Here is a 16,459-nt window from a genome sequence, read left to right as displayed (position 1 = left end):
TAGTACACTTGTATTATGTCATGACTATTACCAAAACTAAAGCATGACTTTATTACAACTCATTTTTAAGCTTTAGGAGTTGTAATAAATTATTAGTATAAGCACTACTGTTTGTTGTCAAAAAGTACAAAAATAAAAAAATTAGCTCGATGGCTTTGCCTATAGTTGACATCATACAGCGCTCCATACCCAAAGGTATCCAAAGAACATTTATAACAGCAATAAACGCCAATAAGCCTTTTGTTCTATTAAAGGAATTGTACAAGCACATAGACTATAGTAAATAATCTCACACAACACTGCTTCCCAAATTAACATTATTATTTTAGTACATAAACATTTTTTTATAATTAAAATTTAATATTATTTTAATTGATATGCATGTTAATACTTATGGAAAATAGGTATTTAATATTCAGCAATAAAAAGTTGTTGAACCTATGTTTTTACCGAAAGATTTCGTCCGAGATGACCATTCTCAAAGGAGATGGCTTACAAAATACCGACGTAGAAACAAATCCGACACGGCCGGAAAGAGATTTCTCGAGTGAAAAACTTCATCACCCTTCATTATTTTATTCAAGATGTATCTACTACAGCCAACTAAGCGTACGATTATGTTATGATTATGTTTGTAACATTTAGTTGTGACCTCCGAGTATTCTATAACTATTACCTCAGAATGTTGCTGGGTTTACTCCGATGTTACAATATCGCAGCAAAAGACGTTACAGGCGTTAAGACATGTTTACGGACGAACACACCAAAGGCTTCATTCATAAGTGGTGCATGTCTTTGATGCACAAGATGCGAGTCAGCACCATATCCATTTGACCGTATTCAACACAAAGCGGCTCGAATAATCGACGATCAATCCCTAACCGATCTGCTTGATCCTTTGGCTTTGCGTCGAGATGTTGGATCACTCTGTATCTTCTACCGCATTTTTCACGGCAAATGTTCCGAAGAATTGTTTGGATTAAGCCCGGCTGCTGAATTTCGCATTCGGACATCTCTGTAAAATTCCAAGTTCAACCGAACCACCTAGATGTCCAAAAATCCACAACAGCACGATTTTTAATGACATTTTCTGCCTCACACAATCACTCTGTGAAACCAGCTTTCGCCGGTGGTTTTTACGAGCAAATACGACTTGAGAATTTTCAAAAAAAGAGCCTACACCTACACCAAGCCCTTCGGTGTTGCAGAAGTCCATGGGCGGCGGTAGTAACTTTTCATCAGTTGACCCTCTGGCTCGTTTGCCACCATAAATTAAATAAAGAAAAAAATATTGATTATGATAAAACTTTGGGAATCGCTGCTATTTATTCAGGTGTAGACACATTTAATTGAACAATTGTCTTAGCGGCTACTTAATCACTTAAATAATAGTATACCAATCAGACATGTTAAAATTAGCATCAATTTTGATATTTGTCTCCTTAGCAAATGCTAAAATAGCAAAAAATCTGCTCAAACTATTTGAAAGAAATGATTATCAGTCGTCGGAAATATTAAAGGGAACCGAGAGAAATATTAATTTGAAATCAAATGTTACATTATGGATCCTTAATTTACTGGACGATTCGTTAGATTTTCAGCGATTATATTTAGCGAGCAAAGCTGACGAGAAAGTTTTCAAAAATATTATTTGGCCGGCAATTGAAAAGTAAGTACATAACTACTATTTTACCTGTAATACTACCATATCACGTCATTATAAATTCGAACGTAACTCTGTCTGTCTGTCACGCTTTTATGGTCACAACCATTGACTGAATTTGGTGGTGGGACATAGGCTTTTTTATATCTTGACGACCAACCCCTCAAGCCACCACGGGCGACAACTAGTGTTACTGAAGTTCGGCAATACACTGGCATGTCTAAGTTCCAGCTTATTTGCAACGGATATATATATTGCTTAGTCTCTTTCCATTAGATGAGCCTCCTGCTCGTTTGCCAGATAACCATTAAAAAAAATTAAACTACGTTAGTACATTCGCATTTAAACGTTTATAATAAAATTTGTAATATTTGGATAACATTTTATTTCAATCACGTATCTTATTTTTGACTGCCACTTTGACGTACGTTTGAAGTACGGAAAAAAATACGTCCACGATTTCTAAAGACCTTTGACTTTCCCAGTCTGACGCTAGTCTAATATAAAAGGGTGCCGAATACAGCCCGGGGTGCCTAGATGGTTAAGGCCGGACCTGACCATAATGTTTTTTTTTTTATATTTATCGATATTTTTCATTATTCTGCAGCTACAAACTCCAAAGATCAATTACAATAAACAAGGAAAATTCCGAAAAGGTACGGCCTGTTGACGATAAGCAGCTTGAGAGAAAAAGTAAAAACTCTGAAGAAAATGTCAATATTCACAATTTGAAAGGCATTAAACATGAAATTTTGGTATTGATGAATAAATTTTTGTAAGTATCTACTATTATTATTTTAATTTAGACTAACTGCATTTATAGCCTATTCCAATCGAAGTGGGAATATAAATAAACAAACCTTAAATTTACATATTTCATGTGATTTGCTAATAACTCGGCTATATTGTGCACTACTAAGAGTTTATTTATAAAATATCTTTATTTATAATACAATACTATTACACTTTAATTTTACTTCCAAAAATTCCGATAACAGTTTCGTCAACGTTCAAAACGCCATTTTTTCGCAAATCCATAGTGAATATCATAGATTAATCGAGCTCTCGACCAATGATATCGCGTCAATTTGATGTCAAATGTTGTTTGTTTGGCTTTTCACCTGTGGGTGTGGAGTTATTACGGTTAGAGCATAGCAACTGATGCTATTAAATATTTGTTGCGGATTTATAAATGTTGCATTCGATAAATCAGTATTATGCTACTGCATAAGTCCATAATTTTGATTTATATTTTTATTATTTGGTTTGATTTGATATCAATGAAACCGTCATAGTCCTAAAATTATGAATTATATTATTAAATAATGATTTATATTTACAGCATGAATCAATTAAGCGAGCCGAATTCCTATCTAAGTGATATCGTCACTAGAAAAGAACAAAAATCTTTGCAGGTAACGAATAATTTTTTAATTTTTTTTAAAGTGACTAAATTAGGGATAAATATGAGCGTAGAGGGGAAGGAAAGAAGAAGACATGGATGGAGCATTGGAGTATGTGAGGAGCGATATGAAAGAGATGTATGTGAACGATCTATGCCTCATTTTATAATTATGTTATTATCTCATCTCTCAGAGATAACAAGTAGAAAAAGCGCCAAATCATGCGCCATTTTAAACAAGTAGGTACAAATATGTCAAGTGGTTAGATGACGTGAAGCTTAAAGGTAAATATCTGTATTAAAAAATTATCTGTATTTAAATCTCATTATCTTTGATTAGTTCTATTACATTTTACAGATTGCCTGGCTACGTATGACTAGCTATGACTATGAGTAAGATCTATGCTGGAGAACTCTGATATAATAATTAGTAAATAGTGAATTAGTGGCTTAATTAGACAAATAACTAAATTATGATAACAAAACAAACAAAAGATTGTGTGTATTAATCTTGGTTTGGTAGCCAAGATAAACTCGCACACAATTTTCATATATTTTTACTTAGTTAGTAAATGGCAATATTTTTCGTACTTGTTAATACTATAATTTATATTTTTCAGTTGTATTTTATCGGACCCTTCACATCTTTGATAATGAAGTCTAAGAAAATGAGGTACCATTATTTCATAAATCCTCCTTCACCACTGCCCAGTTGGTTTTATGGAGAACATAAATATATAGTGGAAAGTAATAATAAGAAGTATGTGGAAATACCAGTCGGTGTACAAATCGATTTCCTTAAGAAGCTATTGAATTTATTAAAGATATACATAGGTTTTCCTGTGTAAAAATGTTTTTATATTTGTTGATATGAAAAAAATATGATACTTAATTTTTATGCCTAAAATAAATAATATACTTTTTTAAATGTGGGTTTTTCTAAATTAAAAATTGTTATAATTTTAATACATATCCATATTGGCTAGATTAACAAACCAATACTAAAGTTGTAAAAATATTTTCTTATTGTACTATATTTAACTGATTTATTCCAAAAAGTATTTTTTAAAAAAGTGTAAGAAATTTTCTAAGCATATTACTCTATATTATACCATTAAAGAGGTTATTATCAAAACAAATGTTTTTGGTTTAGTTATTAGGTAAGTTAGGTTCTTAATAAATTTTTATAATGTTACTCAAATTTGTATGTATGTACAATATTTTTTATATAACAAAATATATAAAATACATTTGGCAACACTGTTTTTCAGCATTGCAATTTGTATGGTTAATAATCTTTGTTTACAAAGTTTTTCGTTCGCTTAAACTCACACTCATTCACTTCACAATTTGTCATTCCATTCGTAAACTAGAATTTGACGTTTCATTGATGATTCACATTTTGCGTTGTCAGATTTCTACAATATTATTTTTGCAATTCCGCAAGTGCATTGTTTCATTGTGAATATAATTTACTTGGAACCTAATGTAGAGTAAAGTTATGAAAATGCTCGGTAATTTCGAAAACGTCGGTTCGTTCATACGTAACTGTAATGGGACTACATTAAAATACGACCAAGCTTGTTTGGAGATCAAAACAAATGAATCAGTTACATTCTGGAGTCAATATGAAGAATGCGAAGACTGCATGTTATTGGAGACTGCAAGAATACCGACGTCGCGGGCTGTGATATTGAATACCGTAAGCCCGCTCCGATATGCGATTAAAAACGGAAATGGAGTTATTTGCAGTGGTTTGTATTTGCTTTCTTACGATTGTAAATATCTCTTGTTAATATTTATACATATCTTTATTAGAACCGGTTTAACTAATCCATTATTGTATCATATTATTCATTATTTATTGCATTTGTGTACTTATATATTTGCGTATTAATGTTCTTGTCAAATGAGTCATATTGATTCTCTGTAATTTTATTCAGATGGAGTCCATTATTAAAATATACAAACATGTAAATTCTGAATCCTTTATCGGTATATATTTATACAAAAGATTATGAAATATATATTTAATTCATCATAATTAGATTAACCCTGTATTATAAAATGCTCAAAATATTCTTAAATTATATAAATAGGTTATAATTGAAATATTTTAGCTGCATAAAATCTTCTTTAAATATCTATAGAATATCATTTATATATTTCAAAGGAAAAGGAGCGCCATGTGGTCTGTTTGTGTTGACATTAGGGATTACTGCGTGTAGTATATGATTTATGAATATTTTGTATGAATTGGGTATTAATATATTTTAGTATATGTTGAGTTGAAAAAAAATTGTGTTGCCCGATAGTGGTCATTCTATAAAGTAAATGTTATATGATTATAGTCAATGGTGTATTTGTTGTCATAAACATTTTTATGTAAATCAGTGGTGTAACTGTAAGTAGATAAATAAATATACTCATCATCAAGTCATCATCAACTAGTAAGTCTGAATTAACTTGAAATTTAGCTTAATTACTCCCTTTGCGAAGTAGTCGCTTACTATAATATACTTTTTAATAATTCTATCCCTAAAATGAGGTTTTATTCAAACCAAATGGAAGAAACTATTAAAATGTAAATAAAATGGACAGTCCTGCTTGAAATTGACTATAAGTGTTTTTTGATTGAATTGAAAAAGACATATTTCTACATTCTAAGATGAGAAAAGGGCTAGCATGTTTGTATAGACATAATCACTAAACTTAATAGGGATGCTTTCATAAACAAGAAAAAAAACATCTAGATATCATATATTACACAATATCAATCAAGATAGGAATACAGCTGATTTTGGATCCATAGTTGAATGCACTGCCTTATGGATAAACTGGCCTTGTCCTTATTGCCCTGTCTTTATTAATGTGTAATTATGCAAAAACATTTTTAATTGTAATTACTTGGTGGTAGGGCTTTGTGCAAGCCCGTCTGGGTAGTTACCACCCACTCATCAGATATTCTACCGCCAAATAACAGTACTCTGTATTGTTGTGTTCCGGTTAGAAGGGTGAGTGAGCCAGTGTAATCACAGGCACAAGGGACATAACATCTTAGTTCCCGAGGTTGGTGGCGCATAGGTAATATAAGGAATCGTTAATATATCTTACAGAGCCTTTGTCTATGGGCGGTGGTGACCACTTACCATCAGGTGGCCCATATGCTCGTCCGCCAACCAATGCCATAAAAAAAAAAATCTCCTTAATTGAATATGTTATGTAGAAAGTATATCTCGGTAAACTGGTTAGTGCAGGTACAACATTGTTTAAATATCAGATAAAATAACTATGATCATAAAAACGTAATTAAAATGTATTTTCTCATTATATAATAAATTATCGTTAATAATATTACTTGTTTAAAACCTTTTAATTAATATGTAAATAGGTCAAACTACATTTACTGAATGAGTGAATGGTTATAACCATTCATTTTGTATATTACAATGAGCATGGTAATGAATATTAGGTAAATTATATTTATTTTATAGAGTTTAAATAATGTTACTAACATAGGAAGAGTCTTTGTCTCTATTTTTCTTTGCGTTTGAATATATTTTTAGTGGATATATTAAGTGGATGTTAATGACAACGGCAGGAAATGTATCATCAGCTTGCATAGCAGGTGTCCATGGTGATTTGCTCATTTGCCAACTCTAGGCATAAAAAAAATAACATGTCAATGGAACATCACTTATAAACATAGGAATAGGCTATTTGACAATGCGAAAAGTAAAGTGTCAATTATTGTAATCAGTATAAATTATTATCAATGAAAGTTGAAAATAATAATTAATTTATTCAAAAATCCATTTACAAATCCATAAATAATAATGCATTTTTTTTAATGTTTGTCACATGACACAAAACGCCCCCGATTGGTCGGGCTTATAATGACGTGACTTGCTTATTCACCTCGTTTACCTACTGTATGTCGATTATAGGTGCCACAGATTAAAATACAGGCAAGTGACGTCACCGACCCCCATTGCAACGCCATATTGTCAAAATAACGGTATCGCGCGCTATTTCAATATGGAATTTTTATTTTGATATTTTTCATCAAATATGTACTAGAATTAAAAAAGACAACTTTTACTGGGTTCCTTAACCTCTACTAAATAGTATAAAATGCATTTTAAAAAACAGTCAAATAGCCTATTATCAAATAATAAAAATAAAAAACTATACTTCATTTTATGCTAATAAAAGTATGAGTATTAAGTTAACAAAGGCAGTCTTGCCGTTATCCATCATGTCTCATAATTATGCCACTTCCAAACAGTAATAGTATTGTCGTGTTCCAGTTTGAAAGGTTATTAAGACAGTGTATTACAGGCAATGTAAGGAATGGTTAACATTTCTCATAGCACTAATACTTTTTTGTTGTGGCATTAGTTGGCGGACGAGCTTATGGGCCACCTGACGGTAAGTGGTCACCAACGCCCATAGACAAAGGCGCTGTAAGAAATATTAACCATTCCTTACATTTGACGACCTCCGTGGTGGAGTAGTGTGTACACCGGTTTTCATCACTCCGATGTCCCGAGTTCGATTCCCGGCCAAGACGACGTAGAAAAAGTTCATTAGTTTTCTATATTGTCTTGGGTCTGGGTGTATGTGGTACCGTCGTTACTTCTGATTTTCCATAACACAAGTTCTTCAGCTACGTACATTGGGATCAGAGTACTGTATGTGATGTTGTCCAATATTTATTAATATAAAAAAAAAACATCGACAACCCGCCGCCAACCTTGGGAACTAAGATTGATATGTGCCCTTGTGCCTGTAGTTAAAATTATGAATTGTGCTGACCATCTACGATCAGATAGTTCATTTACCCCTCGGTCTAATAATTTTATAAAAAGGTGAATTGATATTAAATAATAAACAAATATTTTTACAGTAACGGTATTAGTTAGTGCTTTATTTATTAAAAATAATAATAATAATGAATAAAGTACTGTTTTTGTTTATTAAATCTGATGCTGTATGTTAGTAGAGCATAAGCAAATTAAATATGAGCAAATAACAGCGACTAATGTGTAATATATGCTAATTGAATTTCATTTCTCAACTCATATCTCAAAGTTAAAAGATCATCTTTATTATCTTATAGGTTTTTTTTAAATCTAAATAACAATATATTTAAGAAAAAATAACGTAATTGATGAAAGTATGTTTACACGAACGCACACCACTTACGCACGTATACACACGCATCAGTGCCGCACGCGTGCCTGCACAAACATTATTTTTATTCTGTTATATATAAAATGTATTAAAAATGTGTAATTATTTTTTAGCCTTATTTGCCTAAAATTTAAAGCGTTATTTGTAATATATACATGATTGTCGAATTACTTCAAATCAAATAAAATGTATTTGTACACTAACACAAAGGATCACTGTTACTGCAACAAGTATCTTTCTCTTCCGCCATTTCTACAAAAAAATTGTCCTTTTATCGCAATCGAATCGAAAACGAATCGTATCATAGTCGTTTTCTTATTAAACTAACAACAATCTAGTTGCGGTTCGTTCGAAATAATATCGGAATAGAATCGTGATCGTATCGTTACCGATATAGGTAAATAAATTGAATTTATCTTCAATAGGATTCAGCTGAGGTTTATTTTTTGGGTAATATTCGAAGTTGAACTGATGAACAGTAACCTGGTTAAGCTGATTTGGTAAAATACTTAGGCCAAAATAAGTTACAGTATCTGAGTATAGAATTATCTTGAATAGTTTGATTAATTTTGCTCGTTTTCGGTACACGTCAAACGTAGCGTGTCAGCGGTTTTACCTTATGCGCTTTATAAAAAAAAACAATTATATTTTTATAGGTATAGATAGAAGATAGATTAAGGGGAAATACCATACATCATGAGATCTCAGGAATCAGGATCTCTAGGTTCGATTGCATTGAAATTTAGCATAGTTTCGCCTTATATTTTTTTACAATATTAACTTGAAAGGGGCAATGGGAGGTGTATGAATTTACCCGGACGAAGTCAGGACATATAGCTAGTATATATATAAGTAAATTTTATAATCACTCCTTGGTTGTAAAATATTTACATGATTATTTATTTTGATCACAGGAACATATGAATTCGGGGAGTATGGACAGTACAGTATCAATGTGAGTGAGGTGACGAAAGACGAATGCCTGCCGCGTATGACAGCGGAGCCCGACGCGGCCTACCTACCGATACTGACCGCGGTGGTGGTGCTGCTCTCGATGGCGACACTTTGGTACATTGTCAAGGGTATCGGCAAGCGTGTGGTAGCTGGAAGGCTGTACAGCAGATATTTTGCAAGGTAAGATCACTTTTATCATTAGAAGTGTAAACTATTAAGAATAAAAATAAATGGCTGCTTTCTGCAATCTTTTGATGCTCTTGATTGCTCGCATTCGACTAAATGAGTTGTGGTCAATTGACCGTAACTTGGTGCACAATATCATACTCAACTATTCATGATTACTCGTGCTGTTAAAACAGATTCTACAAAGTTATCGATGGTTTCTATATACAGAATGTGCGCTACTCAGTAGGGCAAGTCCGTCTGGGTAGGTACCACCCACTCGTAATATATACTACCGCTTAAAAACAATACTGATTATTGTTGTGTTTCGGTTTGGAGGGTGAGTGAGGCGTTTGTAACTGCAGGCAAAAGGGACATACGAGTATCATCTTAGTCTCCAAGGTCGGTGGCGCATTGGTGTGACGTATGGAATGGTTAATATTTCTTTCAACGCCAATGTCTATGGGCGGTGGTGACCACTTACCATCAGGTGGACAGTTTACCTACCCGCCTACTTAAAAAAATATTAGCAAAATATCCACTTGCCATTACATCTTCCAGAGAAGACAACGAGCTGGGATCGGAAACTCGCGTCCTGACGACCGAAGCGAGCGTGCCTCGTTCGCCGACCCGCTCCCGTTTGCGGTCACTCGATATATTCAGAGGATTCTCCATTGCCCTAATGGTATGTAATTGTTTGATAATACTAAACATTTAAATAGCTTTACATTAATTTTTACAATGTGTCTGTGACGTCAACGCATTAAATTTTACTTTTAATAATATAAATGGCGATTTAAGACTAAATACAAAAAAAAAAACAATCAAATACATTCATTAACTTAGCCACAGGACATTTATTTTCATTTCATTAATTTACAACGTTCTGTAACATTATGGGAGGTTGAAAAAAAAATTATGGACCTTAAGTAATTCCGGCTGATGTCAAAGGTGACTGCTGTGTGAATGAGTATGTTGAACTTATTTCGTAAATGCTGTTTAATTTTATTTTAATATCCGTGTGATTTGTTTCGTTCGAAAATTTAACTTTTTTATTGCTCGTCTATTTGTTTTTTCGATAATTTTATCAGCCTTATATTAACGAGTATTATTCGTCGTTTCATTTAATCTGATAACGTCGGTATGAATGTATAATCCCGTTAAATAAATGATCAAGGTTTGTTGTTGTAACGTGTAAATCGTTACGTCAACAATAAGGTAATATAATATTTATCGTCATCTAAAGAAATAAGTATTGAAATTTTGGCTTTGTGCAAGTCAGGGTAGGTAACACATATTATACCGAACAGTATTCTATCTGACACTTTGTATTGTTGTGTACCGGTTTGAATGGCAAGTGTGCCAGTGTAACGATTAACACGTACACGTAGTTTGGTATCCTAAGCTAAGTGGCGCATTTGCACTGTTAGGAGTGGTTAATATTTCTGACAGCGTACTTACCATTAGGTTTCTCGTTTGCACGTCTGCCTATATTTAGTATAATAAAAAAAAAATGAAATCTAAAAGCAATTATTATCTGTGACGCAATTTGCAACATATTCAGAGCGGCAAACTTAAACTGTGCTGTGATTATTAGTTTGACGTTACAAATTATTTGCAGATCTTCGTTAACGCTGGCGGTGGTGGCTACAGTGTATTCTCTCACTCCACATGGAACGGTCTAACGGTAGCCGATGTGGTGTTCCCGTGGTTCGCGTTCGCGATGGGCGAAGCCCTAGTGCTGTCCCTCAATGCTAGACTGAGGACTTCGATGCCGAGAATGACGGCGTTTGGACAGGTATTGATTTTATGTAATATAATTTAAATATAATTATAATTAGGTTTTAGGGGTCCAAAGTTATCACGAGCACAAGGGGTGTACCATCTTAGAGCTGGTGAAATGATGGTAATTCTTAATTATCGTCTATGGTATAAAGCTTGATGAAATCCGAGATGATAACAAATCTAAGGGCCATCTGCCCGAGTACTTTTTCACTATAACGGTCACGTGAAGAATATCACCCCACATTCTTAATTCCAAATGTGTCGGCCGTAGATTTAAACGACGTCCATATATACCTTAAAGCTTAACATTTTAAACGGGTCCATAGAGATTCCAGCTAAAGGTCACCGCCCCGAAGTCTTGACGTGAAAGGGTCGACCCCGCTAAAGAACACCGTTAACATCCTGGCATGATCAGGTGGCCGTGAAAGCCGGCTAATTGAGATCGTGCGTATCGTACGCGTCGGAAAGTCCGAAAGCAGCAACGTTCCGTGGGCGCAGGTGGCGCGGCGCTCGCTGCTGCTGTCGCTGATCGGCATCTGCCTGAGCTCGGTGGGCGTGTCGTGGGCGGGCGTGCGGCTGCCGGGCGTGCTGCAGCGCCTCGCCGCCATGTACCTCGTGGTGGGCGCGCTCGAGTGCGCCTTCATGCGGACCAGCCAGAACATCACTCCCGGTGAGCCGTCCTCATCTGACTCTTTCACATCGATTCCCCTCGATCTTGAGTACGCTCTGTCAGAGGCATAGGAGGCACGCGGTACCTAACTCCCACTCCTCCCCCTATTATTTGTAATTGCTAGTTACCGTGAATGTTCCATTATTAAACGTAAGGGAATGTTCTTGTTGCGGTGAAGTTTGTCTCATCGCTCAAACAGCTCAGCACAGCTATACTGAATTTGAACCGGCTGTTTTAGTTCTTGGATCTGACATTATGTAGACGTTTGGAACTATTCCGTTTTAACTTTTGCAATGCATTTGTCTTCAAAATAAATATTTTGTTTAAAACCCTTAGGCACTTACTGTTGTAAAACGTTCACTTGATGCAACCATCAAGCAGCAATACTTTGTATTGTGTTTCGATTTGAAGAGCGAGTGAGCCAGTGTAACAACAGACACAAGGGAGATAATAACAGTTTCCCAGGTTCCCGACCTATTTCATAAAAAAATAAACAATAAAGTAATATTGCTTTTTTTTTTTGTTTAGGTCGTTCACTTTTCCGCGACATCGCGGCAGGCTGGCAACAGTGGCTTGCGACGATACTGCTCGTTGCTATTCAGGTGACGAATATGTCTATCCTTTAAATTAATATTTAGATCCTCAATACTGAGATGAAAAACATACAACTAGTTGGACTTTAGTTGAACTTATCATATCTTATCCAGTTGGTTAGAGAGGGAGGGAGATAGAGAGATAGATAGAAGTTTGGATTGAGAGAGAGCGAGACAGATATAAAGACACAGCGTAAGCCGACTTTTGTCCCGGTGCTTATGGGACGTTGGCTGCATATAAAAAATGGTTGTGGTCTAATTTTGAAGAGCTCCAGCCGTAGATGTGCAGAAAATTAAAGAGGATACTTGATTGCAATTTACTTAATTTGTTACAATTTAATAAAGAATTAATTTTAGACAAAAATGTTACTGGCCGGTTGGAGAGCGGAAAAAAAAGCAGGAAACACGTAAACTAAATTAAACCACTAGTTCTATCTGATTAATTAAAAGAATGCAAGTTTGAAGTCTTTTTCTTTAATATGCTAACACGTTGTCATGTCATGTTTGTTTACGTCATGGATATAATAGCATAATTTAATTATTAATAATATTTCCAGGTATGCATAACTCTCTCCGTCGCTGCACCGGGCTGCCCTAAGGGTTACTCTGGACCTGGTGGACTCCATCGTACCGCTCTGGGAGATTTCTCCTTGCAGAACTGTACAGCTGGCATTGCTGGTTATATTGACAGGTTACTATAAAATTTTCATAGTCTTTGAATAAAGACAAATTTAATTTGTACATTTTTGCTGGGTTAAAGGCCTCCTCTCCCTTTGAGGAGAAGGTTTGGAGCATATTCCACCACGCTGCTGGGTTGGCGGAATACACATGTGGCAGAATCTCGTTGAAATTAGACACATGCAGGTTTCCTCACGATGTTTTCCTTCACCGCCGAGTGCGAGATGAATTATAAACATAAATTAAGCACATGAAAATTCAGTGGTGCTTGCCTGGGTTTGAACCCGAAATCTCGGCCATCTCGGCTCTTAATTTGTACACCATTTTGTATATAACTTGTATATATTTTAAGTTTCCGCTTATTGTTCGTTATTTACAGGGTTTAAATGTATCCCAGGTTATAAACTATTTGTGTACAAATTCCATCGAAATCCGTTTTAATTATTTTTACATCCTGACATACAATTTTTTATAATATTGGTAGGATTATTATTTTTTATATATATTTTTACAGATTAATCCTCGGTCCGTCTCATCTTCTTAGCCGTGGTACGTACTCGAAGATCTACCAGACGGTGGTACCCCACGACCCTGAAGGAATCTTAGGTATCCTCTCCGGTATACTGGTGGTACAGGCTGGAGCTCATACTACCAGGATCATGCTGGCGTACAATCATGCCAGGTTCGTACTGAACGTCATGTTGAAATAACTACAATGCTGTTTAATGACAATTCGAGATAACTATATGATATTAGAAACTTAAAAATATGTGAAATGTGTCCGTCCTCCTTTTAGTAAACAAGAGTTGATTGTTTATGTTATTTGTGTATTTTGATGTATTGAGTTGGTTTATGGGTTCGAGAGTGTTCTATAGGATACTTTGACCGTCAGTGACAAGATTTTGATGATGTATATATTAGAAGTGGTGGTTTTAAACAAGGGTACGTATTAAAAAAAATTGGGGTCAGCTTAAAGTTGACGAAATCACTCGAGGGGATATCACCAGCATGTCACATCATTTCATCATCAAAGGATAGAAAAGAAGTTGCAACTGAAAATTGTACCAATATATACACATATATCAATGTATGATATTAAAATTGTTCCTCAGAGCTCGTATAATGCGCTGGGTGTTCTGGTCGGTGGTGTTCGGCGTGTCCGGCGGAGCTCTGTGCATGTTCTCCAAGAACGGCGGCGTCATACCCATCAACAAGAACCTGTGGTCCGTCTCCTACTGCCTGGTGACGGCGTCCATGGCGTTCTTCATCCAGGCCGTGCTCTACTTCCTGGTGGATCTGAAGACGAAATGGGGAGGGCGACCGCTCTACTACGCAGGTACGTAGCCAGAAAGAGAAGTCACCACGAGACCCAATAATTCGCAAGCAGCCGTGTACTCACCCCCCCGTCGCCGTCAGGACAAAACGCGCTGTTCCTGTACGTGGGCAGCGAGCTGCTGAAGCGGCACTTCCCGCTGTACGTGCGCGTGGCGGCGCCGGCGCACGCGCAGCTGCTGGCCACGCACGCGGCCGCCATGCTCATGTGGCTCGCCGTCGCCGTCGCGCTGCACCGCAAGCGGATCTTCATCTCGCTCTAGTGATGGAGCGATCGTGCCCGCCGGGCTGACTCATATTACCTACTGATACTGTTCATGTTAGCGTAGCCGTCGTTCTCGTTACTCTTGACGAAATATCGCCCTTATTAACTTACCATTAAGTCTCACTTTGTCGTAGCGTCTTTCGATTATTAATCGTTATTGTTGTTGCATAGCAACCGGATTATTAATACCTATAATATTCGATGCATTCGTTTGCTATATTATTCATTCGTTCGATATAATCAATGAGACTTTGCGTCTCGCATCTATTCCCATGTAGTAAGGTTATTTTTAGCGTAACATTATTTGCGACAAAAAGTCTTAGTTTTATTGGGATTAACCGTTATGTAGAATTTTGACCCTATCGTTATTGCTTTAAAGTTCAGTTTAATGTACCACGTCTTAGAATTACTTCATTAAGAAAACGTCTATCGATAAATGAATGAGTACTAATATATACTAACACGAATTATTGTATCGTTGCGGTCAGACATCAGTGTACAGGAAAATAATCTTTACTACCTTGTAATATTGTTGTTATTAGCAAATTGCAAAGCAGTTAGTCGTTACTAGGATCTGACATATGGAGACATCTAGTGGCCTTAATCTATTAATATATACATCAGTCATATTACCACTGACTGACACATTCCGTGAACTCTGAAACTGTACGTTCGACGTACATTGACATGAACTTTACCCCATTTGCGAAGAAAGTAAGTGGGAGGGTTAACTTTGTATGAATTTTACAAGGACAACGTCGGGTGGACAATCATTAGGAAGTAATAATAGGTCGCAAACACTAGTGCAAGGTGTTAGAAATATATATTAATCAAATTAAAAAAGTAGTTTAGTATGACATGGATAAATTTCTTTCAGCACAGCCAACTTGCCAAATATAATAAGTCAGATAAATATATATATATAAGATAAAATCTTGTCGTGTCAACCCAACATATGGTGTGGAATTTCATTTGAGATCATTATGGGAGACTGCGTGAAGTCAGGGAAATTTCTTAGATTAAAACAAAGTTCTCCATTACAACAAGCGCCATATGTAAGCAATGTTTTGGCAATCTCCTTATTGGTTCAAGATTTGTTCTTCTTCGGTGAGATAGCCCTCAACGCGCGGCGCTCCATTTTTTCGATGGTTCTGTAAAAAAAAGCTTGGATAAAGTTTCGATGTCTCGTAATTTATCCGTGTCTAATTGAATATTTTAATTATATTATGTAATGTTATAAATATACTATTACCTTGGCTGTGTCTATTAAGCTTCCATATGTCAGTCATATACTAATTGATTTCCATTAATTCACGGAAAAGCAATAATCAGTTAGTGTCTTTAGTAGAAGGCTTAGAGCTAATATCACCATGGTGCTCCAATCCAGATTACCCGAAACACGTGTTTGAATTTTAAAATCTTAAACACACAACACATTATTGCATATGAACATGTTTGATTTCAAGGAATGATAAATAAATTTGTAAATAAATAAAGAAATATTGCATTAATACATTTAACAGCTCTCCAATGACTTGTATATTATGATAAGATACGAAATTTACATTTGGTATATGGAAATTTGAGATACAAATATTAATTTGAAAAATGTCTCAAATTTTCTACCATGTATGTTTAAAAGTCTTTTTTCTCATAATTTGTGTTTTAATTATAAGAAAATTATTATGTATACATACATTTTGATTACGTTAAAATTAAATTATGTTTAAATAGCTTAGTTTTATTTAATTTCACA

General features: G+C 35.2%; 2 protein-coding genes across 2 annotated transcripts; both read left to right on the top strand.

The window, feature by feature from the left end:
- Window positions 1-1,605: 1,605 nt before the first annotated feature.
- On the top strand, window positions 1,606-3,964 carry LOC125073577. The gene is made up of 4 exons (XM_047684447.1): window positions 1,606-1,669; window positions 2,271-2,438; window positions 3,006-3,078; window positions 3,686-3,964. The coding sequence occupies exons 2-4, from the start codon at window positions 2,425-2,427 to the stop codon at window positions 3,911-3,913; spliced, it is 315 nt and encodes a 104-aa protein (XP_047540403.1). The 5' UTR covers window positions 1,606-1,669; window positions 2,271-2,424; the 3' UTR covers window positions 3,914-3,964.
- A 478-nt stretch (window positions 3,965-4,442) lies between these two features.
- Window positions 4,443-16,279, top strand: LOC125073313 (heparan-alpha-glucosaminide N-acetyltransferase-like). Its single transcript, XM_047684090.1, has 10 exons — window positions 4,443-4,819; window positions 9,176-9,395; window positions 9,942-10,065; window positions 11,002-11,178; window positions 11,664-11,835; window positions 12,364-12,437; window positions 12,986-13,119; window positions 13,621-13,788; window positions 14,219-14,442; window positions 14,523-16,279. Exons 1-10 carry the CDS (start codon window positions 4,567-4,569, stop codon window positions 14,699-14,701), a joined length of 1,725 nt encoding a protein of 574 aa, XP_047540046.1. The 5' UTR covers window positions 4,443-4,566; the 3' UTR covers window positions 14,702-16,279.
- The last annotated feature ends 180 nt before the right edge of the window (window positions 16,280-16,459 follow it).

Source organism: Vanessa atalanta, chromosome 24, assembly GCF_905147765.1.
Source record: "Vanessa atalanta chromosome 24, ilVanAtal1.2, whole genome shotgun sequence".
In the NCBI taxonomy this organism is placed as follows: domain Eukaryota; kingdom Metazoa; phylum Arthropoda; class Insecta; order Lepidoptera; family Nymphalidae; genus Vanessa; species Vanessa atalanta.
Note: the sequence above shows the minus strand (reverse complement) of the source record. Positions and strands in the feature narration are given on the sequence as shown.